This window comes from Pleurodeles waltl, chromosome 9, assembly GCF_031143425.1.
Source record: "Pleurodeles waltl isolate 20211129_DDA chromosome 9, aPleWal1.hap1.20221129, whole genome shotgun sequence".
Taxonomy (NCBI): domain Eukaryota; kingdom Metazoa; phylum Chordata; class Amphibia; order Caudata; family Salamandridae; genus Pleurodeles; species Pleurodeles waltl.
In genome coordinates, this window is record NC_090448.1 from 122,156,996 (window position 1) to 122,180,824 (window position 23,829).

Below are 23,829 nucleotides of genomic sequence, written 5' to 3' on the forward strand. Positions count from 1 at the left end.
CCCTGGGAGGGACGAAAGCAATGTGGGTGCAATCTATGGCCCCTATCACATGAGGGATGAATCAAATATGATAGAAGTCAGCCTTAACAGTAGGCAAATCCACACGTTGGGGCAACCTGATGTGTCTGTCCAGGTGTATCAGTAAAGCAGACAGTACATCTTTCAACACAAGACTGAAAATGGGTGGCTACATCCCTCCTGACTAGCCCACTGTAATCTGGAATGAGCCTGAAGAAAGAAAGTGTAGCACAGACAAAATCTATACTTTGGGAGGGATGGCATAGGGATTACGTATGTCAGGCAATAGATCTGGCTACAACTGGGTATATAGCTCTAATATAGTCTGATGATTCAGCTGATAGGTCTGGATAATGTGTGTCTCCTCCAGGGTAGCAAGGTCGAATAGGAGGCGGTACACATTTTCCCCATTACAGGGTATAGAGAGGAGAGAATGTACAAAATTGATGAGCACTATACACATGCTAGCTGACACTAGCACTTGCACACAACAAACAATGTAGACATGCCACATATCATATTGGCCATCTAGACAAGCCATATAAACAATCCGTGCTGCCCATTGCAGGCTCTGACCAACATCATGTCACACACTTAACATTGTAATGTTCCATGTTTAAGCTGCATATTGCCCCAGTACTAATGCCAGTGCCCTATATGGTAACACCACCTATGAGGCACTGAGTCGCTGGGCATGCACTGGAATTGACATCCACCCATCAACACCACTGTAGCATGAATGGCACATGTATAGGCCCAGCCATGATGGTAGAACATAGGCCTACACAGCATACTGAACATATGTGTAGAAGACTCACTTATTTTTCCATTACAATCAATTAAATGTGCCTAAAATGGCAGCTGTCTGACCTGTGTGCAATGGACAGATGGAAGTGACCTAATTCCGACGGCGTATGTCATTATGGTGGTAGGCGGTCGCAACTGATGTGCAACTCCTCATTGGATAACATTGCAGCCTATTGGAGAATGGGGCCAATGATGATCACCGCCGGCAGTGACAGTCATGTACGCACCGGCCGTGACCGCTATTTTCTGCCGCCTAGCTCACTTGACTCCTGACACTTCAAGCAAGACCTCCATGACGTGAGCTGCTGTGTACTGTCTCTGGCAGCCACCATGCCACGTCCTGCAGGTGATAGGGCCCCAGCCTTCACCCAGGAGGAGCTGGAGAAGCTTGTGGACGGGGTCCTACCCCTGTACAGACAGCTGCATGGAGCACCAGGTGAGCCCAATGCCATTATCCTGTGGAATAGGGGTGTGTGTGAGGGTAAAAGGCATTGACACACCAGACAGGGAGTGGATGCAGGGTGCATGGAGTACAAGCATCTGTACCGTGATGATAGGTTTGTGTGGCTATGTGGTGTGTTTGATTTGTGTAGTCCACTGTTGTTGCTGTGGTGCCACTCTACATGACTTTCTCCTTCTGTCTGTGTCACCCATGCAGGTCAGCGCCCATCAGAAGAAGGAGATTTGGTGTGCCATCGCCAACCAAGTGCAGACCCTGGGGGTCCATGTCCGGCAGAGCTCCCATTGTCGCAAGCGGTGGGAGGACCTGAGACAATGGGCCCGGAAGACCGTGGATGCCCAGCTGGGGGACATCCTCCCAACGGGGGAGGGGTGCCTGTCAGACTCTGACCCGCCTATTGACCCTTATTTTGGCAGTGGTCTACCCTGAGGTGGATGGGTGCTTAAGGGCAGCACAGCAGGCACAAGGGTGTGAGTACTGACTATTACCTCACACATGACAGGCCTTGGTTGGGATTGGGTGGCTTACTACTGGCAGGATGTGCTTGTGTAACAATGGTACATCCAATTAGGCAATGGGTGTCAGTCACCCTGGCAGGCTCACTATTGTTGATGTGTGACAATACTATGCTGTCAGTAGATGTACTATTCAGATTTTCCATGGTTGGGTGGTGTCACAAATGGGGTCTTTGGTTGGCAGTCAGGTTACCCCCTGTCCAAGCAAGGACCCTAACTCTAATCATGGTAAATCACACACAATCCAAATAATCCTGTGCCCACCCTCTGGTAACTTGGCACTCAGCAGTCAGGCTTAACTTAAAAGGCAATGTGTAAAGTATTTGTGCAATAAATCATGCAATGACACAGTATAAACACCACAAAAATACACCACACAGGCTTAGAAAACTATAAAATATTTATCTGATTAAATGCAGGTGAAAACGATCAAGATTTGATAAGTGCACGTTGAAATATCACTTTAGAAAATGATAAAAAGAGTTTTAAGTTCTTAAAAGCAATAAGTGTCTCTTGCAAGCACAAAGTACCTGGTTTGCATCTAAATTATCCACAAGGGACCACAGAGGAGAAGATGCATGGAAAACTGGGAGATGTGCGTCAGTTTCTCCGGGCGCACACAGACAATGAGTCGATATTTTCCACGCAGCAAGGGCCTTACGTCGATCTTCAGTGCACGGACTTGAATCCTCTTCGGGTTGTTGGGTATTTGGATGCCCCGGGTTAAATGCAGAGAAATCCTGGGTGTGCAGGGTGAAGTCACAGGAGCTGCGTCGATCCGGTGGGCGATGCGGAGAAATTTCTGTCACATGGCAGGCCCTGCATCGATTCCTCTCTCAGGAAGGCAGGCTGCATCGTTCTGGCTCAGCTATGCATCAATGCAGTGGGCCGTGTATCGAACTTCTGGTCGCAGCTCTGGTGCTGCGTCGATCTCCACTCAGGGAGCCAGACTGCATTGTTCTGGTTAGGTGTGCGGTGATTTTCTAACCAAGATGCAGGCTGTGCATCGTTTCTGGCAGGCTGTGTGTCAAAATTTCACAGCAGAAGGAGTTCCTTGCAGAGATGAAGTCTTTTTGGCCCTGAGACTTCAGAAAACAAGAGGCAAACTCAATCCAAGACCTTGAAGAGGACTTCTCAGCAGAGCCAGAGGGCAGCAAGGCAGCAGTCCTTTTCAGCAAAGCAGTCAGGTGAGTCCTTGGTGCAGCAGGCAGCATCTCTTGGCAGATTTCAGGTTCTGGTTCACAGTTTCTTTATCAGCGGTCTCTTGTCCAGAAGTGCCTGAGTTGGTAGGGTCAGAGGCCCTGTTTAAATACCCAAATATGCCTTTGGAGTGGGGGATACTACGAAGAGTGGCTTAGAAGTGCACAGGGTCTCCTTTCAGTTCCATCCTGTCTGTCAGGGTGCCAGTAGGGGGTTTGGCAGTCCATTGTGTGAGGACAGGCCACTGTCCTTTGACATGTAAGTGTCAGGCCCTTCACCCTCCTAGCCAAGGAAGACCCATTCAATATGCAGATGTGTGCAGGTGTGACTGAGCATCCTGTGTTTGGAGTTGTCTGAGTGGAATGCACAAGGGAGTTGTCAACTAACCCAGCCAGACATGGATTGTAAGGCACAGACGGATTTAAGTGCAGAGAAATGCTCACTTTTTAAAAGTGGCATTTCTAAAATAATAATATTAAATCCACCTTCACCAGTCAGCAGGATTTTGTATTACCATTCTGGCCATCCTATACTGTTTGAGCAATAGCAGCACCCCCTCTCCCTTTTCTCCCCTTCCCATCGTCAGCGCATTGAGACCCTCACGGGTGAGTAGGGCACTTTACAAATTCCTGATTGATTGATTGATTGATTCTAAATATGATCTTGTTACTCCTTTCAGATCAGAATCTACCACTCAAACAGTATCTGAGGGTAGTCCTAATGTTAGCCTATGAAAGAAGCAGGCCTCACAGCAGTGTAAAACTAATTTAGGAGTTTTACACTTCCAGGACATATAAACTACACAGGTACATGTCCTGCCTTTTCCCTACATAGCACCCTTCCCTATGGGTTATGTAGGGCCTACCTTAGGGGTGACATATGTAGAAAAAGGGAAGTTTAATGCTTGGCAAGTACTTTTAAATGCCAAGTCGAATGGGCAGTGAAACTACACACACAGGCCTTGCAATGGCAGGCCTGAGACATGCTTAAGGGGCTACTTATGTGGCTGGCACAACCAGTGCTGCAGGCCCACTAGTAGCATTTAATCAACAGGCCCTGGGCACATGTAGTGCCCTTTAATAGGGATTTAAAAGTACATTAAATAAGCCAATTGGGTATGAGCCAATGTCACCATGTTTTAAGGGAGAGAGCATATGCACTTTAGCACTTGTTAGCAGTGGTAAAGTGTGCAGAGTCCTAAAACCAGCAAAAACAGTGTCCAAAAAGTGGAGGGAGGCAGGCAAAAAGCTAGGGGTTACCACCCTAAGGCTGTCAGGTCTTCTGTAAAAACTGAAACAATCTGGATATTGTACTGTTGCTGCCATTGACTGATTGTGGGGCTGCCATCACAGTTCCATTACATGAAGGGCCTTAATGGGACAGAAGTATTGCCATAATAGCTGACTATGCAGTCATATGTAAACTTCAGAGTGTAGGAAATGTGCATGGAAACAACAATGGGATACTGCTACATGTGAATCAAAGAAGGCACATAGGACATCAATATCTGTTTTTAAACCCATCATTGTCTGGACTTGCCATTTCAACAATGGGATGGTACTAGATGTGCTATGCCCCCGGGAGGTCCCTGATGTGTCACCAATGTGTTTACATGTCATGTATGACACAGCCCTGGCAATTACAATGCTGCTATGCAGAGTCACAGCCTTCATAATGCAACTATGTCAACTTGTGTGCACATCTGTTGTTCAATTACCATTGCAGTTTGATTTGGCCACTAAGTACTAGTAGACTTGGAGTGCAATTGTAATGGTATGGCCTGCCATGATGTGTTATGTCAGAGATGTACATGTTGATATGTGTATATGGGAGATATGTACTGACTCTTATCCACCTTGTCTTTCTCTCTCTTCCTCCCTCTTTTTCTCTCTCTTTGTGTGCATCAGCATCATCAGGTGAAGGAGAAAGGGGCACAGGTGAGTGGGGAAGCAGCAGCCCATGGGGCCCAGGAGGCTAATACCAGCAGGGATGAGGGACCCAGTGAGACAGAGGGTGAGCGGAGTGCAATGGGGACACAGGATCAACCACATCGTCTTCAGATTCCACCTCTGATGGACACTCTCTGGTGGTGGAGGACCCATCTGGTACAACCCTAGCAACATCATTGTCAGCCACCCCTCTTACTAGCACCGCCCTCCCTGTAGCTCCCCACCCAGTTGTCTGTGCCCGCTCACACAGGAGGGTGGGAGTCTCCTTTGCCGCAGGCACCTTTGTCTCTGCCCCAGTAAGCCCTGCTGCCCTCAGTGAGGAGGCTATTGACCTCCTGAGTTCCATTTCTGTGGGTCAGTTCACCATCATGAATAACATCCAGGGACTGGCTGCTCAAGTCCAACAGAGCAATGCGTTCCTGGAAGGCATTCACTGTGCCCTGGCTGGCCTGCAGAGATCCTTTCAGGCCCTAGCCTCCTCACTGACGGCAGCCAGTGTCCTTTTGTCTTCCGTCCCCCCTCCACCTACCTCTTCCCATTCCCAAACCCCTCTCCCCACACCATCCAGAGCACACATTCACACAGGCATTCATCCACCTCAACAGATACGATTTGCAGTGACAAACCCAGCCACCACAAGACCCACCACCGGCATCCACACACAACAACATCCACTCCCTGCACCGACTCGCCCACCACTCCCTCCATCACAGACACTACACCACTCAGATCTGCTGGCACGAAACCAACACTCCCTGATCCAGCCACATGTCCCATCATACCCACAGTCAGCACAATAACAGACCCACATATATCCACCCCATTCACCACATGCGCACTCACCACAACCACAGACACCCCCACATGCAGCACATGTACCATACCTGCAAACACCACCCCAACAGACAGTCATCTATCCACAATGGCATCTCCCAGCACTTCCGCCCCCTCCTTCTAAGACACTTAAACGCCCTTACTCACCCACCCAACAGACACCCAGCACACACATTCAATCCATGCATGCAGCTGCACCCAAGACACCGAAAAGAAAACATCTTACAACCACTCCCTCTCACTCCACTCCCAAACGCTTTACCCATGACCGCTCTTGTGTCCCTAAGAAACATTTCCTTTATGAGTTTTCCCTGCTCCCTACCCCTTCCCCACCTCATGGATCCCCGAAGCGCCCTGTGTCCCTCCCCAAGTCTAGCCCTTCTAGCTCCCAGTCCTCCCCTGTTACCCCTGGTGTTGCCCATGCACCTCCCCCTGCTAAGAGGTAGACACCCCCACCCAGGGTCCCCCCTCCTGAGGCAAAAGCTAAGTACCCTCCTACCAAACCCAAATCCAAGCCCCCTTGCCCAAACCCAGACCCTAAACCAAGGACCCCCTCCCAAGCCCAAACCCCACCCCCACCACACTCCAAACACCCCTGAGGTGCCTGCCTGCCCGCTTGATGCACCTACACTGTGGAGGCCACTTTGCAGCCAGGAGTCAAGTTGGGGCAGTATGTTGTGCCATGGGCACAATTGACTATGGACTGGCCAATGGCTCAATTTTTTAAATAGTTTATTTGCAATTCTGCACTTAATATAATACATCTAGACCAATCTTTGGTTGGTCTTGATGGTGACATACTTGTCCTGCCTTTACTTCTACATGGATGTGGTGTGTTTGTGGGATTTGGTTTGTGAGTGTTTGAGTTGTGTGTGTTGGTTGTGCTAGCTGTTGTGCCTGGGATGCATGTGTGTGTGTGGGCCTGCCATTGGTCCCGCTGCTATTGGTGTGTTTTGTGTCTGAGATATGATTGTGTAGCTCCATGCATGTGTGTTGCAGAGTTGTGCATTGTACATAGTGTGATGTGGTGTGGTGATGTTGTGTGCCATTGTGTGGTTGTTGTGTGTGCGTCCATGTGTGTGGTGATGGCTATGTCATATGCGTTGTATATTGTGTTGGCGTGGTGTGACATTTGGTACGTTGCATGGGTGTGTGTTGTTGTTGATTGGTTGTCAGTAGTCTTTGAGTGTTGTTGTCAGTAAGTGTTGTCATGTGTCGGTGTGCAGTTCCATGGGTTGGCAACACGTTTGTGTAGTTGTGATTGTGTTGTTTTGTGAGTCGGCTGTGTTGTGTACATGTATGTTAGCCTGTGGCAGTGATGTGTGTGCGGGGTGGGGGGTGTATGGCACGTGTGTTGGCCCTGGTGTGTGTATTGTTTGTGTGCATGTGTGTATTTTGTGTGTGCATGTGAGTGTTTATGTGTGTGTATCTTGTTATGGGTGTGTGGTTGCGTGTGTGTGTGGCTGTTGCTAGCCGTCCCTAATATGTGTGTTTATGTGCGTGTGTTCTAATACCTTTCCCTCCAGTGTGTGCTAGGTGGGTGTACTTACGTTTATTGTCATCTTCCTTGTCGCCGTTGCTGGTTCTGGAAACACAGGGCAATCAGGAGCCGTGGGAAGACTTTAAGTTCTGCTTCCATGGTGGCTCTGGATGTGTCTGTGTTTCTGAAGGGGAGTGTTTTCTATTATTGCACTTGGTTCCGCCAGGGTTTAGGTGGTGGTGCGATCGCCCCGGAAATCCTGCAGGTGTGCAACCTCGTAATACGCTCAGCGGGAACATGGTCCTCACCGGCCTGGAGATGCCTACCACCGTCCACCAGCAGCCCCTCCGCACTGGCGGTACCGGCGGTGTATTGGCTGTGTTCCGTTGGTATGACTGCCATGGTCATAATATGGTGGTCTGCACCGCCAGCCTGGCGGCAGTGCGACCGCCACCATGCTGGTACTCAGACCGCCAAACTCGTAATGAGGGCTCTCATGTCCAATGTTATGAACTACAGATAAAATAGGAGCTTGTGAATTTCTTTACAGCTATATGATAGTACTCTGCCTGCTCACTGAACTCCGTGGATTGTGATGGAGTGTAGGAGGCTGGCCTGGCTTATAGTGGGTACCTTGTGGTACTTACACCTTGTGCCAGGTCCAGTTAGTAGATTAGTAATGTTCTAGCAGCTTAGGCTGATAGAGGTAGCTATAGCAGAGCAGCTTAGGCTGAACTAGGGGACATGCAAAGCTCCTACTATACCACTTATATCATATAGCACTGTATCATAAGAAACACAATACTCAAAGTTACTAAAATAAAGGTACTTTATTTTAGTGACAATATGCCAAAAGTATAATAGAGGATATACTCCCTTAGGATATAAATATATTATAAATAGCTGCCGTATGCAGCACACATAGAAGTTGCAAATCATAATAGTTGAATGATTGTTTATGTGCAGGAAGGAACACTGTCCTGCACACAAACAATCATTCATGGCTTTTTGGTGTTTTTCATATCGTTGCAGCATGCAGCACACATAGAAAAAGCAAACACAAGGCGAAGTAAAAATATTTCTCCTAGTTCTGCCATGCTAACACCACTCCTGAAGTGGTGCTAGTTTTTGGTACTGTCACAGATTTCTACATTTTTGTAAACCTGAGGCAGCTTCAAAAGCAATAGGTGTTGTGGTGGAATACCCACCGCAACACCAATTGCACACCCCTCTGCTGCAGAAAACTTCGTCGAAGGGGCCCATATTTACAAGGCAGCAATAAACAACAAAAAGTGGCTTAGCACTGCCTTATATATATGGTGCAGTGACCAGCACCACCAGGGCGTCACCAAAAGTGACGCTCCGGTTGCACTAGGGGCATGTAAATATGCCCCTATGTTGCCAGTGGCAGGGATAAGGTGCCTCTCGGGAGCTTCACAAGTTGTAGCTTAAGATGGGCTGGGGTTAGTCAATCATTCGAATCAAGGAAATTCAATGGTGAAAACCTATTAGCTGTTGTAATTGAGGCCTCCTGGACCTCATCCTCCCTCCATAAAGGCTCTCTAGAAGCAAAACTAATGTGGCCCGCTGAACCAATTTCCCAAGTGGTAGAGCTCTTATGCCCCTAGAGTGGGAGTTTGATCCTATGTTTCCTTGCTATGTTAGGTTGATCGAAGTTGATGACATATCATACAGTCTCTCTCTACAGTTTTCTTCACAGAGACAATTCCCCCCACCATGATAATGTGGGCTGGGGCCTGTGTTCCTGGGCCCAGCAGGTTATTGCACCAGTGTTTGGTTTTGCGAATAATCTTTGGAGTAGAATTCAGAATGCCCTCTCTCAGCGGAGGAACCCCTACCAGAACAACTACTAGGGTGGTTGCTGCTGGAGAAGATATCAGAACTGGAGTCTGGGGCTCTCTTTTTTTCTTTTCAGTCAAAACGACCCTCTTGGAAGATGGAGTGTCTACAGAATGAATATCCGCCATGACAGTCAATATCCTGGAGAAAGTCTCACTTGGAGCATGCTCCTCCTGAGCAGCAGGAAGATCAATATCAGTTGCTTGCTCGCCCCCAGCCCTCCACACAATCTGCACAGATGGAACAGGCAAAACCTTATCAGCAGACAGGCCCAGTCTTTCCTCTGCACTCTGTATCTCATCTGAAAGGGCTCCCACAGACAGATGTCAGGTACAAAATAATAGATGCACAGTTATGTGAAACCTTAGCTTTCACAGGGTCAGGGATACTAGAAGATTCCTGCTTACTCAAAGTAGGAATCAAAATGCAGATGAAAAGGGGGGTGGCCCAGCCCAGCCGCAGCTAGGTGCTGACGGATGCAGACGGACCCACCCTTGACCCGGCCTTTGCTCTGGCACAGCCCACATGCGTCCCACGCTGCAGAGTCAAGTCAGCACACAGGTGTGGATGGTCATGGCCCTCCTTCTGGGCCCACAATGACTCTGGGACTCGTAGCACCCCACAAGCAGCAGATGGTTATCCTATGCTGCAGGAGAGGTGTGCGCACTTTATAGCGCTGAGTCAGCACACAGGTGTGGGTGGTCCCGGCCTTCCTTCTGGGCCTGCAATGTGTCTGGAACTCATAGTCTCCCACTGGTAGAAGATTATTATTTATGTATTAGTCATTTTTATTGTATATTGAATTAATAAACAATTGTTGTTAAGCTCAGTTCTCAATTAGACAGACAATGCATTAATGTGTCAGCACCATAAAAGTGCTGGTGTCGAGCACCAGAAACTACCGGCTCAAATTAAGCACTGCCAATTAGCCAATAAACAAATGTGTTATACACTAATAGCCAAATCTATTGGCTCTCTTAATATTTGCTTACGCTGCTGAATATACTTTGTTACATGGGAATGATTTATATGAGAAAGGTAATTATTTTAATGACATTTGCTGAATTTCTATCATTTATATTGATATGTTTGCTGGTAGTTCTTTCTGTTATCCAGCGCTGTAATTTACCAATAACCATGACAGCATACATTGTATTTAATATAACTGTATTATTCTATTTTATTTAGTATTTTATAAGCCCTTCTAATATTTCCTGGCTCTTTTTAATATGAATTTCAAGTCAATAAAGAATAGTTTTTCAAAGAATCTGACATCAAGATTTATTGCATTACAGAAGTTAAAAATGTTTTAAATAAAAAAAACTTTTGAGCCATTCATAACAAATGAGTCTTCACTTGCTAGTTGGGCCAACGTTTTTTCAACTTAAAAATGTGTTATGATGTAACACCTAACTGCAAAAAAAGAAAGAAGCACTAGAATAAAAGCATGCACATTTGATGCAGTGTAATAATATGTAACTGAGTGTCTGATGTGAATTTTGGCAATAAGGATACTACGTCACAATGGCAATACTGACTACCAACAATATTGAACCAAGACGCAACTCATTTGTCAGGTGCACTTTGTGCATAGTCTTGTGATATAATTGGAACAATATTATAGTTTTGTACAGCACACATCCTGAACTCGTATGTGTCAAGGGGCTCTTACATGTGGTAGTGAAGAAAAGGGAGGCAAGGTGAAATTAACCAATTGCCTAGGATCACACAATTTGGTTAAGTGGGGATGCCAGGACTGGTAACCAGGTTTTCTGGTTTAACATTTTGCAATTCACCGGCCAGATGAGTATCTCTTTTCCTCTCATGTTTAACATTAGATGTAAATGCTTTGACTTTAATTCTAGGGGGATGAGAATAGAGCATTGACAGCACACAGAAACAATGGGAAGGCTCATGTTGCTGTCCAAACCATGCAGCTGCTTCGCATCCCCTACACCCACCTTTCATCATCCCAACCCTCACTGTACTGGCATCTGTGCGGCCCTCGGGCATGCCACAGACAGAACTTTGCGGCCCCTGGGGAAACGTTTGCGAGTACCCATGGATTAGACATTCAGGAACTCAATAGAGCAACCAGGTTTACTGTGATTTGTATGGTAACTATTGCTGCTCCACATATCGCAATAATGAGTTTTGAAATAAATATCGCTGGTCTAAACCGGCTGATACTTATGATGGGAAAAATGCCTGGTATTCTCGAGAACATGCAGAATTTCATGCAGTAAGCACTAACATCCACGTTATTCCCCAAAACCAGGTAATTGGGTGTAATTTATCACACCTAATCAACTCCTACACTGAAGAGTGGAATGCTATCAAGTGCGATACTCGTCATACCTATTACCAGGCCACTCGTTTCCTCTACATCCAAATTTACAAAATAATTCTAAACATATTCTATGACATCACCTTTTCGTTTTTAACTACGACAGAATAAGGCACTTTTGTCTCTCAGAAATAATTCCAAATTATACATAAGTGATAAACGTTTGAGAGGACGTGTCATGCTCCAATTCCATTCAAATAATGTACATTGATATTTCCTGTATCAGTACATCCGTACCTGCCTTCAACTATTTAAATAAAAAATGGAAAAAGTGAAGGTAGCTCTTCCTTACTACCAGGTGTAGGCGATCCAACTGTTCTCTCTGCAAGTTCCCACTCTGTCTTTTCCCTGTTATTACTGGTGTCATCTTTGCATGGGTCAACTAGCATTTGATAACCTTTTTTAAACTGGTCAAAATACGCTTTGAGGAGAGACTTTTGTGTGGGAAAACTTATAGAAATAGAAAAGGCTATATTTAGTTTTTTGAAAATCTAACATGTTGACTTATGGATACTTCAAAACAAGCCTGACGCTTATATCCATATTGTGTTGTTTGAATTCCCACAAATATATTCTGGAGTTCTTCATTGAGTCCACCAACAGTTCCAGGGGCTGCGATGTGGTGTTTGAAGAAATATGCTGTCTGCACTCTGGAATCCTAAATGCATGCTGTATTGTTTGGGTTCACACAGATATGTTTGGGGTTCTTGATTCAGTTGAGCATCAGTTCCATGGCATGAAATGCTGTGTTGAAAGATCTCTGGAGTCTCTACTTCAAGAGAACAGTTGGCAAATTAACAATACCAGCAGTGAGATATCTGTGTAGCGAATGACTTAAAGACCAGCACAGCCACTTAAAAAGGCAGAAATCCCATGTTTATGTTGCATGGTTGAAAATGAATATGTCTCACTTGTAGAGTGCAGTGTGCTATATGATATTACAAGCCTTGACTCAGCAATGGCTTTAATATGGCAATATGTATCCAGTTAGTTTATCTCAATGTTCATGTAAGCTTTCATACGATTGCCCAATAGCTACTAAATACTTGCTTTCTTTACTAATTATTAACAGTTATTACCCTGAGCACTGTTATTGTGGGGTTACATTATCAAGATACATTAACTACTTTATTTATGTGTGACTGGTGCAATTTTCCATATCTGTACTGCAGTTATCAAATAAACATTGTGCTGTCAATACACGCAATCTGTAATAAATCAAACAGTATGACAACTAGCAAGGAATAAACTGACTGCACCCTAGGGAATGGATAAATTGTGGATCTAAATAAACCTTTAGACTGCTTATATTGCGGGGTGATCAGATATCTTGGATGATTCGATCATGTCAAAAAGGCCAGAGATGATGTAATCTCTTGCACTTCCATCAATCAGTCCATTTCCATTATCCTCAGCAAACCAGCAAAACGTTTTCACACCTTTCTGGGGGTCTTCTCGAAAATCCTCACGCCATTGGCTGAAAGATTATTAAAATATGTTATTTGTATTCTGAATTATTCATAATACATTAAACCAGCGAATTTACCTCAGGAAACAAATATGACAAAATTTCAAAAGGACTTCTGAATCTTACCCCTTCACCACTACTTCACTTTTGTTCTTCACCACTACTGCTCTAGGTTCCCCTTCATCAGAGACAGGAATATAATACACCTCCGCATCCGTGAGATGATAGAATTGCCCTTTAATTAAGCAAAAGTAATGATGTGTTACTCACTTTTACCATTTGTATTCGTTTGCATAACCAATTAGTGGTACTTCTGAAGGGGAACCCCTCAAAAAAGGTAACTGATGGTGCTGAGTACAAAACACAGTATTTACTTGTGATCATAGTCCTCCTTCAATTTTGTTCCTGCATAAATTAGCTTTCACGTCTGACAATACTGAGTCAATTGAATTGAAACAATATGATTCTTAGCAAAGACAAAGACAGAGGATATTTTGAAAAAGGACAAACCTGCCAAATCCTAATTCTTAATATCTGTAAGCTTAATGCAGACTATAAACTCTTCGAAAAACCTATTGCTAATAGGAATAGGTGGTAGCACTTACCTTAATAGATCAGGATCAAATGGCATTTTGGTTCATAGATCTATTTTAGCCAATACCCATGACACGATTCAGGCTATTGTGTTTTTTTTACAAAAAAATTGAAATCCACAAATTGAATGATATGTGTGGAAAAAGCCTTTAACTGTGAGGCTTTTTCTGATTTTTAGAGGATTATTTGTTTTGAGCCCAGCTACTCTTAATGTTGAAAGATCTTAATGTAGGTGCTTCAGCTTCAATAACATTAAGTTCATCTGAAGCGGAAGTCAATATTTCCCAAAGGAACCGCTGTCCTCAATTTTAAATGCTTTATTTTACAAGATTTCGGCTATTGACATTTGAAACAAAAATAAAATCTGTCCTCTAGCTCACGTGATACCAAAATTAAACTTTTATGCAGATGCTTTAGCTTTAGAGTGGAGAAACCCAATATCATAAGTCTGCACAAAATGTATGAATTTACCCTTATTATGGTGATAAAATTAATCAAGAAACCTCAGACCTTTTGTTACTTAGGGCCGTATTTATACTCCGTTTGCGCCGAATTTGCGTCGTTTTTTTCGACGCAAATTCGACGCTAAACTAACGCCAACTAACGCCATATTTATACTATGGCGTTAGAGGCGTATAGCGCCAAAGTTCCCGGAATGTGCGTCATTTTTTAGCGTGAACCCCTTCCTTGCGTTAATGATATGCAAGGGAGGCGTTCCCGTCTAAAAAATGACTCCCAGGCCTTTACGTGGTATTTATACTCCCGGGCAAAAATGACGCCCGGGAGTGGGCGTGGCCAAAAACGGCGCATTTGCGCCGCTTTTTAACGCCTGGGTCTGGGATGGCGTTAAGGGACAAGTGGGCTCAAAATGAGCCCACAGTGCCCTCCCCTGCCCCCAGGGACCCCCCCTGCCACCCCTGCCCACCCCAGGAGGACACCCAAGGATGGAGGGACCCATCCCAGTGAAGTACAGGTAAGTTCAGGTAAGTATAATTTTTGTTATTTTTCAATTTTTTTTTGTGGCATAGGGGGGCCTTATTTGTGCCCCCCTACATGCCACTATGCCCAATGACCATGCCCAGGGGACATCAGTCCCCTGGGCATGGCCATTGGGCAAGGGGGCATGACTCCTATCTTTACAATGATAGGAGTCATGTTGATGGGGGATGGGCGTCGAGAAAAAATGGCGCAAGTCGAGTTACGACGATTTTTTCCACGTAACCTGACTTGCCCCATTTTAAGACGCCCATGCGCCATTTTCCCCCTACGCCGGCGCTGCCTGGTGTACGTGGTTTTTCTCCCGCACACCAGGCAGCGCCGGTCTGCTTGTGCCGGCTAACGCCATTCAATAAATACGGCGCCCGCATGGCGCTTCAGAATGGCGTTAGCCGGCGCAAAACTTTTTGACGCTAAACTGCGTTAGCGCAGTTTAGCGTCAAAAAGTATAAATATGGGCCATAATGTTTCTATTGATGATGTCCCTTCAAGATTAGGCATTAAGTATATTCCCCCTCTCCACTAGTTATTTGGGAATTATATTGCTTTTAATTATATTTACATATTTAAACTGAAAAATCTGGCAACATTTGCAAAAGTGTTGAATGCTTTCATTACGTGGAAAAGGTTGCCTTTATTAATCATCAGCAGTTAAATGTTTCTAAAGATTACTATTTTACTATTTGTTTATTTTCTCGTTCTAAAATGTTCCTTTTAAGCCGTGTAGGAGGCTGGCCTGGTTTGAAGTGGGTACCTTGGGTAAGTGCACCTTATACCAGGTCCAGTTATCCCTTATTAGTGAAATGTAGTAGTGTTCTAGCAGCTTAGGCTGATAGCGGTAGCAGAGCAGCTTAGGTTGAACTAGGAGACATGCAAAGCTCTTGCAATACCACTATAGTTACACAGTACTTAAACACAATAAAAGACAATACTTAGTGTTACCAAAAATAAAGGTACTTTATTTTAGTGCCACAAGGCTAAAAATATCTTAGAGGCAATACTCCTTCTGGAGGGAAGTATTATACACAATATATACACTAGACACCAAAATCAGGTACGTAAATAGTCATAGGATAGTGCAAACCATAGAAAATACTATAGAATGCAATATGAAGAAATAGGCCTAGGGGCAACACAAACCATATACTAAGAAAATGGAATGCAAATCACAAATTCCCCCCTAGGCAAGTGTAGTGTGTAGAGAATCGCTGGGAGTGTAAGAAAACCACAAAGGTGAGTAACATACCCCACCCCAGAGCCCAGGAAAGTAGGAGTAAAGTACTGCAAGTTTCCTTAGAACACATTACAACTCGTGATTAGAGTTATTGCAAGAACCAAGCAAGACTGCAAGAAACAAATGGTGTATCCCTGGACCTGAAGACCTGTGAAGAGAGGAGACCAAGTCCAGAAGTCACAGAAGATTCCAGGAAGAACAGAAGCCCCTGCCAACCTTGAAGATGGTGCAAAAGAGGATTCTCTGGTTGGAAGAAGTCTGCAGAAGAGCACCAAAGAAGATGGCTGCAAGTTCTTGCATGATGCAAAGGATGTTCCATGTGGAGATGTTGGATGCAAGCAAGTTGCAGCGCTGGGTTCATCCAACAAGCCTTGGTTCAAGCAATGTCGCGGATTGCGTCAAAATGGCGCTGCCTGGACCCAGGAGGGACCTGGGGGCCTCAACTTGGACTGAGGAGGCAGAGGAGGCTCCCAACACTGGAAGGAACCCACAGATGACCAGGCAGCACCCACGGAGGTCCCAGGACACTTGGACAAAGAAGGTGCAAATTGTGGTTGCTGCAGCACTACAAAAGAAGGTCCCACGCAGCCGGACAACAACTCTGCGAGTTGAGCATCACAGGATAGAGTTTTGGGGACCTGGGCTAGGCTGTGCATGATGGATTCTTGCAAATAGTGCACAGAGGCCTCAGAAGGTGAAGATGATACAGTCCACAGGGGTGCTGTCTCAAACAGGAAAGGCAAGCTCTTTTCACCTCCAAATTTGGACAGCAGGACCTCAGGACAGTCTGTATTGAAGGGGTCCACAATCTGTGTCCCAAAGAGCATGCTCGTCACCAGGAGAGGAGTCCAAAAGAACCATCTTAGAAGGTGCCTGCTGGAGCAGGGAAGTGACTCTGTCACACCACAGGAGATTTCTTCGGTCCTTGTGGTGCAGGGTGAAGACAGGGAGTCCCCAAAGTGTGCACACCATGAAAACTGTTGCAGTTGCTGGCTGGTGCTGAAGCTGCAGAGTTGTAGTAGCCCTTCTGGATACTGTGTTGCAGTTACAGAGGTTCCTGGAGCAGTCTGTGGTTGATCTGAGGTCAGAGGATGAAGCAGTAGTTGCAGAGGATTCCTGATGGAAACTTGCAAACATAATCTGAAGAGGAACCCACAGGAAAGACCTTAAGTAGCCCTGAGATGGGGATTAGCTACCTAACCAGATATGCACCTATCAGGAGGGGTCTCTGACGTCACCTGCTGGCACTGGCCAATCAGTGGCCTCCAGAGTGTCCCCACACCTTGGAAAACAAGATGGCTGATGCCTGGGACACAATGGAGGAGCTCTGTGCACCACAGGTGATGGACAGGGGAGTGGTCACTCCCCTTTCCTTTCTCCAGTTTCATGCCAGAGCAGGGACTGGGGGTTCCTGAATGGGTGTAGACTGGCTTATGCAAGGAGGGCACCATCTGTGCCCTTCAAAGCATTTCCAGAGGCTCTGGGAGGCTACCCCTCCCAAGTCTGTAACACCTATTACCAAAGGGAGAGGGTGTAACACCCTCCTCCCACAGGAAATGCTTTGTTCTGCCTCCCTGGGACTGAGCTGCTCAGACTCCAAAAGGGCAGAACCATGTCTGTTAGGTGGCAGTACCTGTAGCTGCAGTGCAAGCCTCAGTGAGCGTGTTTGGCAGTACTGGGGGTCCATGATGGAGCCCCCAGGATGCATGGGATTGGCCCCCCAATACCAGATTTGGAATGGGGGGAAGTTCCATGATCTTAGACACCTTACATGGCCATATTCAGAGTTACCATTGTGAAGCTACATTTAGGTATTGACATATATGTAGTGCACGCGTGTAATGGTATCCCCGCACTCACAAAGTCTGGGGATTTGGCCCTGGACAGCGTAGGGGCACCTTTGCTAGTGCAAGGGTGCCCTCACACTTAGTAACTTTGCACCTCGCCTTCAGTAAATAAAGGTTAGACATAATGGTGACTTATAACTTACTGAAGTGCAGTGAAAATGGCTGTGAAATAATGTGTGCACTATTTCACGCAGGCTGCAGTGGCAGTCCTGTGAAAGGGTTTGTCTGATCTCCTTATGGGTGGCAAAAGAAATGCTGCAGCCCATAAGGATCTCCCGGAACCCCAATGCCCTGGGTACCTCGGTACCATATACTAGGGACTTATAAAGGGGATCCAGTGTGCCAGTTGGAATTGGTAAATGAAGTCACTAAACTATAGTGACTAATTTGGAAGCAGAGAGAGCATATGCACAGTCAAGCACTACTGACAACATGCACATTAGGCCACAAACTATGAGCACTGGTGTACTGACCAGCATGATCACAGCGAGACAGGCAAAACACACTGACAAATAGGGTTTTCACTATGAGCACTGGTGTCTTGGCTAGCAGGATCCCGGTGACACAGTGACAAACACACTGACACACACTCACAAACAGGCCAAAAGTGGGGGTGACCATGCTAGAAAGAGGCTACTTTCTCACAAGCCGCCCGAAAGGTTTTCTGGAAGCTGACTAAGGACTTCATTATGAGGCTGGCAGGCCGACCATGGGCCCACCAGCCCTGTGGAGAGGAGACCAGCATGGAGCTGGCGGTCTCCTCCCAAGGCCGGTTACAAGGTTTCAACTGGGCTGACTGGCGGAAACCTCTGAAGGGGAGGGGGCACCTGCACTGCCCACAACCTGGTTGTGGGCAGTTGTAGGAAAGTACCATCTTGCCTGGCATGTTACCCCTTTTTTTACATGTATATCAGTTTGTTTTTGCCTGTCTCACTGGGATCCTGCTAGCCAGGACCCCAGTGCTCATAGTTTGTTGCATGAATGTGTGTACCTGTGTAGTGACTAACTGTGTCACTGAGGCTCTGCTAATCAGAACCTCAGTGCTTATGCTCTCTCTGCCTTTAAAATTGTCACAATAGGCTAGTGACCATTTTCACCAATTCTAATTGGCACACTGGAACACCCTTATAATTCCCTATTATATGGTACCTAGGTACCCAGGGTATTGATTCTAGGAGATTCCTATGGGCTGCAGCATTTCCTTTGCCACCCATAGGGAGCTCAGACAAATCTTACAGAGGACTGCCACTGCAGCCTGAGTGATATAACGCACACATTATTTCACAGCCATTTTACACTGCACTTAAGTAACTTATAAGTCACCTATATGTCTAACCTTCACTTAGTGAAGGTTAAGTGCAAAGTTACTACATGTGAGGGCACCCTGGCACTAGCCAAGGTGCCCCCACATAGCTCAGGGCAATTTCCCCAGACTTTGTGAGTGCGGGGACACCATTACACGTGTGCACTACATACAGGTCAATACCTACATGTAGTGTCACAATGGTAACTCCGAATATGGCCATGTAACATGTCTAAGACCATGGAATTGTCCCCCCATGCCAAATATGGTATTGGGGTGCCAATCCCATGCATCCCTGGGGCTCCACCATGGACCAAGGTTACTGCCAAACCAGCTCTCTGGGATTTTCTCTGCAGCTACCGCTACTGCTGCCACCCCACATACAGGGTTCTGCCCTCCTGGGGTCTGGGCAGCCCAGTCCCAGGAAGGCAGAGCAAAGGATTCCCTCTGAGAGAGAGTGTTACACCCTTTCCCTTTGGACATAGGTGTTAAGAGCTGGGGAGGAGTAGCCTCTCCCAGCCTCTGGAAATGCTTTGAAGGGCACAGAGGGTGCCTCCTTGCATAAGCCAGTCTACACTGGTTCAGGGAACCCCCAGTCCCTGCTCTGGCACGAAACTGGACAAAGGAAAGGGGAGTGACCACTCCCCTGTCCATCACCGCCCCAGGGGTGGTGTCCAGAGCTCCTCCAGTGTGTCCCAGACCTCTGCCTTCTTGAATTCAGAGATGTGATGGCACAATGGAGGCCTCTGAGTGGTCAGTGCCAGCAGGTGATGTCAGAGACCCCTACTGATAGGTGCTTACCTCACTAGGTGGGCAATCCTCCTCTGAGGACCATTTAGGGTCTCTCTTGTGGGCTTTTCCTCAGTTAACGATTTCCAAGAATTCACCAGAGTTCCTCTGCACCTCTCTCTATGACTTCTGCCAAGGATCGACCGCTGACTGCTCCAGGACACCTGCAAAACTGCAACAAAGTAGCAAGAAGACTACCAGCAACATTGTAGCGCCTAATCCTGCCAGCTTTCTCAACTGTTTCCTGGTGGTGCATACTTTGAGGGCTGTCTGCCTTCACCCTGCACTGGAAGCAATGAAGAAATCTCCTGTGGGTTGATGGAATCTTCCCCCTGGTCCAGCAGGCACCAAACTTCAGTGTCACCAGTGCTCTGTGACCCCTCTCCTCCTGACAAGTGTGACCCCTGAAACACAGGTGGTGGACCTAAGTGACCCAGACTGTCCAGTGGTCCAAATGTCCAAATTTGGAGGAGGTAAGTCCTTGCCCCCCTCTCCAGACAGTAATCCTGTGCACCACGTGAACTGCAGCTGCTAGGGCTTCTGTGCACTTTTGCAAAGAATCCTTCGTGCACAGCCAAACCCAGGTCCCCAGCACCCCGTCCTGCATTGCTCAACTCCCTGAGTTGACCTCCGGCTTCGTGGGGCCCTCTTTTGTAGTGTTGAGACGACCGCCGTGCTTAGTCTTTTTGAACCCATGTTCAAGGACTTCTGTGGGTGCTGCCTTCTTGTGCATGGGCTCTCTGTGTTGCTGAGGGCCCTCTCGGCTCTTCTCCCAAGTGGCGGCATTCTGGTCCTTCCTGGGACTGAGCAGCACCCTTTTTCTTCAACTGCGACCTTTGCAACTAGCAAGGCTTCTTTGCAGTCTTTCTCCAAGGAAACAACTCTGCATCCTCCAGCCCTCCGTGGGACATCTTATGCACAAAGGAGAAGTTCCTACAACCCTTCATTGTTGCAGAATCTTCAGCTTCTTCTATTCGGAGGCAGCCATTTTCGACCTTCATCCAGGGTTTAGTGGGGCCCCCCGGACACCTTTGTGACTCTAGGACTTGGTCCTCTTCCTTTGCAGGTCCTCTTGTCCAGGAATCCATCTTCAGTGCTTAGCAGTATGCTGTGGTCTTTGCAGAATCCTCTATCACAAGGTTAGTGTGTTTCTGGGGAAGTAGTAGAAATTTACTCTTACTTTTCAGGGTCTTGGGGTGGGGTATCTTGGACACCGTTAGTGTTTTCGTACACTCCCAGTGACCCTCTACACACTACACTAGCCTAGGGGTCCATTTGTGGTTCACATTTCACTTTCTTAGTATATGGTTTGTGTTGCCCCTAGGCCTATTGCATCCTATTGTATTCTACAGTGTTTGCACTACTTTCTGACAGTTTTACTTACCTGATTTTGGTTTGTGTGTATATTTTGTGTATTTTACTTACCTCCCAAGGGAGTATATCCTCTGAGATATTTTTGGCACATTGTCACTAAAATAAAGTACCTTTATTTTTAGTAACTCTGAGTATTGTGTTTCTTATGATATAGTACTATATTATATAAGTAGTATAGTAGGAGATTTGCATGTCTCCTAGTTCAGCCTAAGCGGCTCTGCTATAGCTACCTCTATAAGCCTAAGCTGCTAGAACACTACTAATCTACTAATAAGGGATAACTGGACCTGGCACAAGGTGTAAGTACCATAAGCTACCCACTATAAGTCATGCCAGCCTCCTACAGCAGTGCAGGAGCAGGAGCCTTCCTGTGGCCACCAGTACTGAGTTTCTGATAGACTTTTCATGGTGGTGTCCCCACCAGGAAGAGGCTGGCGGAAACTGCACTTGTGATGAGCACAGTGGCGCTGAACTCAGCGCTGTGGTGGCTCAGCACAACTCTGACCACCTCCATCCCGCCAGGAACCTTGTTCCTGGTGGTGACGGTGGTTCCCTGGTAGTCCTACCGCGAGGGTAATAATGTGGGGGTCGGACCGCCTGGAGTGCGGCAGTCCAACTGCAACCACGAGGCTGTTGGTCTCAAGACCGCCAGGCTCGTATTGAGGCCCTAAGGGATTCATAAATTAATTTGAAATAATCAGCATGTCCATCTGAAGCTCTTCTATTTACAACTAGATAAAGACCATGGCGGGTTGGCCTTACATCACCTCTGTATTTATTATTGGGGGGTTTATTGGAAACAATTTCCAGGTTGAAAGATAGACACTCTTCTATTTTTTACAACTGTGTGCTCCATGCAATGATAGAGGCCTCATTTTTTTTATTCTCCCTAAAAAACTCAATAAAATCTGTTTATGAGTTGGTGTTTCGTAAGAATGACATTTTTTAGGGGCACAGTATCACAGTCTGTCATGAATTTGAATTTCTGACCTTAAAAGATTGCAAAAGATTTGATTTGCCACTTTCAAATTCTGAGATTCTAAAGTGAAACGCCTTAGTATACCAAGCAGTAGCAGTCTTTAAATACAGTTGTGAATGGAAGTATTGGGGGTGAGGAATCTAGGTACTACTGAGGGAGACGAGCTTTGATTTAGCTATCTGAAAAAGGAGATTCTATGCCAATAATACCCAGCGTGGGATAAAGAAAAGACCTGTATGAGTATGAAAATGATTTTCAAATACAAAGTCAGACGGCTTGGCTGCTGGTATAGGCAACTGTATTACAATCAGCAATATCAGGTAAGTTACACAATGAGCACATCAGCTTGAATGTCAATGAAATGAACGCAACGTCACAGAAGGTTGTAAGATACACATATATGTAAACATAAATTATGCTTTACATTCACTATTCTCATTTGTACCCACACATTTGTGCATAGGTTTGGGCCCAGAACCATTAGCTTCAGAATAAATATGCTCTCTCCCCATCTCCATAGCTTTTGCACTGCAGGCCTATTTATAGTTATCACAGTTGGAAATAAATGGTTGTGGAATAAGCAAAACAGTCACAGAAATGAATATGTATTTATTTCTTGTGCTTTTGCTGAACGTGGCTGCATATACTAGGAGAAAGTGTGTGTTCACATTAAAATTGCATCCAAATCTTAAAGGTCAGCCTCGGAGGAAGAAACCCTTTTCACAGAGAAGAGAGTCATTGAATCGAAAAATGTGTCTTGTAATTGTGATACCAAAGCTGTTGCCAAGGTATCATGAGTTTCCGTTTTGTGTTCAGTTGAAGTGTTGTCTCCAGTAGTACCAGAAAAGCCCTGGGCCTCTGAATAGGAAGTTCTAGGTTTTACACCGCCTTCAGCTTTTCACTTTGCTACTTTGCTACTTCTCCGGGACAAAGAGAAAAGATGCATCTTATTTATAAGTACGGCAGTGCTTGAGTGTTGACGTCACTTAGTGTGCGATTACGCTCTCTGTACCACTGTGGCACACTGGGAAGATCCACTGAGAGGATAATAAATACAATGAGACCTAGGTGGTCATTCTGAGTTTGGCGGTCATTATCGAAGACCGCCGTACCAAGGGCCGCCGAAACACCGCCAGTGATGGTGGAGTGAAGACCGCCACATTACGAGTAACCCACACAACACTGCCAAAAATAGACTGAAAAAACACACCGTCGGCCCAAACAACAGTGTGAAGGAGGTGGCTGCACCACCACGACCGCCACACCGAGAATATACTACCCGCCAGATAACAAGTCACAAATCAGCATCACGGATCCCTCCCCTTTCCTTTCTCCAGTTTCATGCCAGAGCAGGGACTGGGGGTTCCATTTAGCTACATTTAGGTATTGACATATATGTAGTGCACGCGTGTAATGGTATCCCCGCACTCACAAAGTCTGGGGATTTGGCCCTGGACAGCGTAGGGGCACCTTTGCTAGTGCAAGGGTGCCCTCACACTTAGTAACTTTGCACCTAGCCTTCAGTAAATGAAAGTTAGACATAGGTGGTCATTCCAACCCTGGCAGTCGGTGTTAAAGCGGCGGCCAACCCGCCAACAGGCAGGCGGTAAAAAAAATGGAATTCTGACCCTGGCGGGAACTGGCAACTCAGCCCGCCACTTTAACACTCCGACCGCCACGGCGGGACAAACAAACAGCGCGGCGGTCACCTCCAACAGACAGGCCGCAGACAATGTACCGCCCACCCTATCACAACTCACCAATCCGCCATCTTT

At 46.2% G+C, this 23,829-nt stretch overlaps 1 protein-coding gene across 2 annotated transcripts in view; it reads right to left on the reverse strand.

Moving 5' to 3' along the window:
• Positions 1–10,383: 10,383 nt before the first annotated feature.
• Positions 10,384–23,829, reverse strand: part of LOC138259003 (inter-alpha-trypsin inhibitor heavy chain H3-like) — a 534,612-nt gene continuing 521,166 nt past the window's right edge. For both annotated transcript variants that reach the window (XM_069206380.1, XM_069206378.1), the window contains 2 exons: positions 13,065–13,173; positions 10,384–12,947 (listed from right to left, as the gene is read on the reverse strand). In XM_069206380.1, coding sequence (XP_069062481.1) covers positions 12,776–12,947; positions 13,065–13,173 — 281 coding nt within the window. In that variant the 3' untranslated portion in view covers positions 10,384–12,775. The remainder of the gene's footprint in view (positions 12,948–13,064; positions 13,174–23,829) is intronic.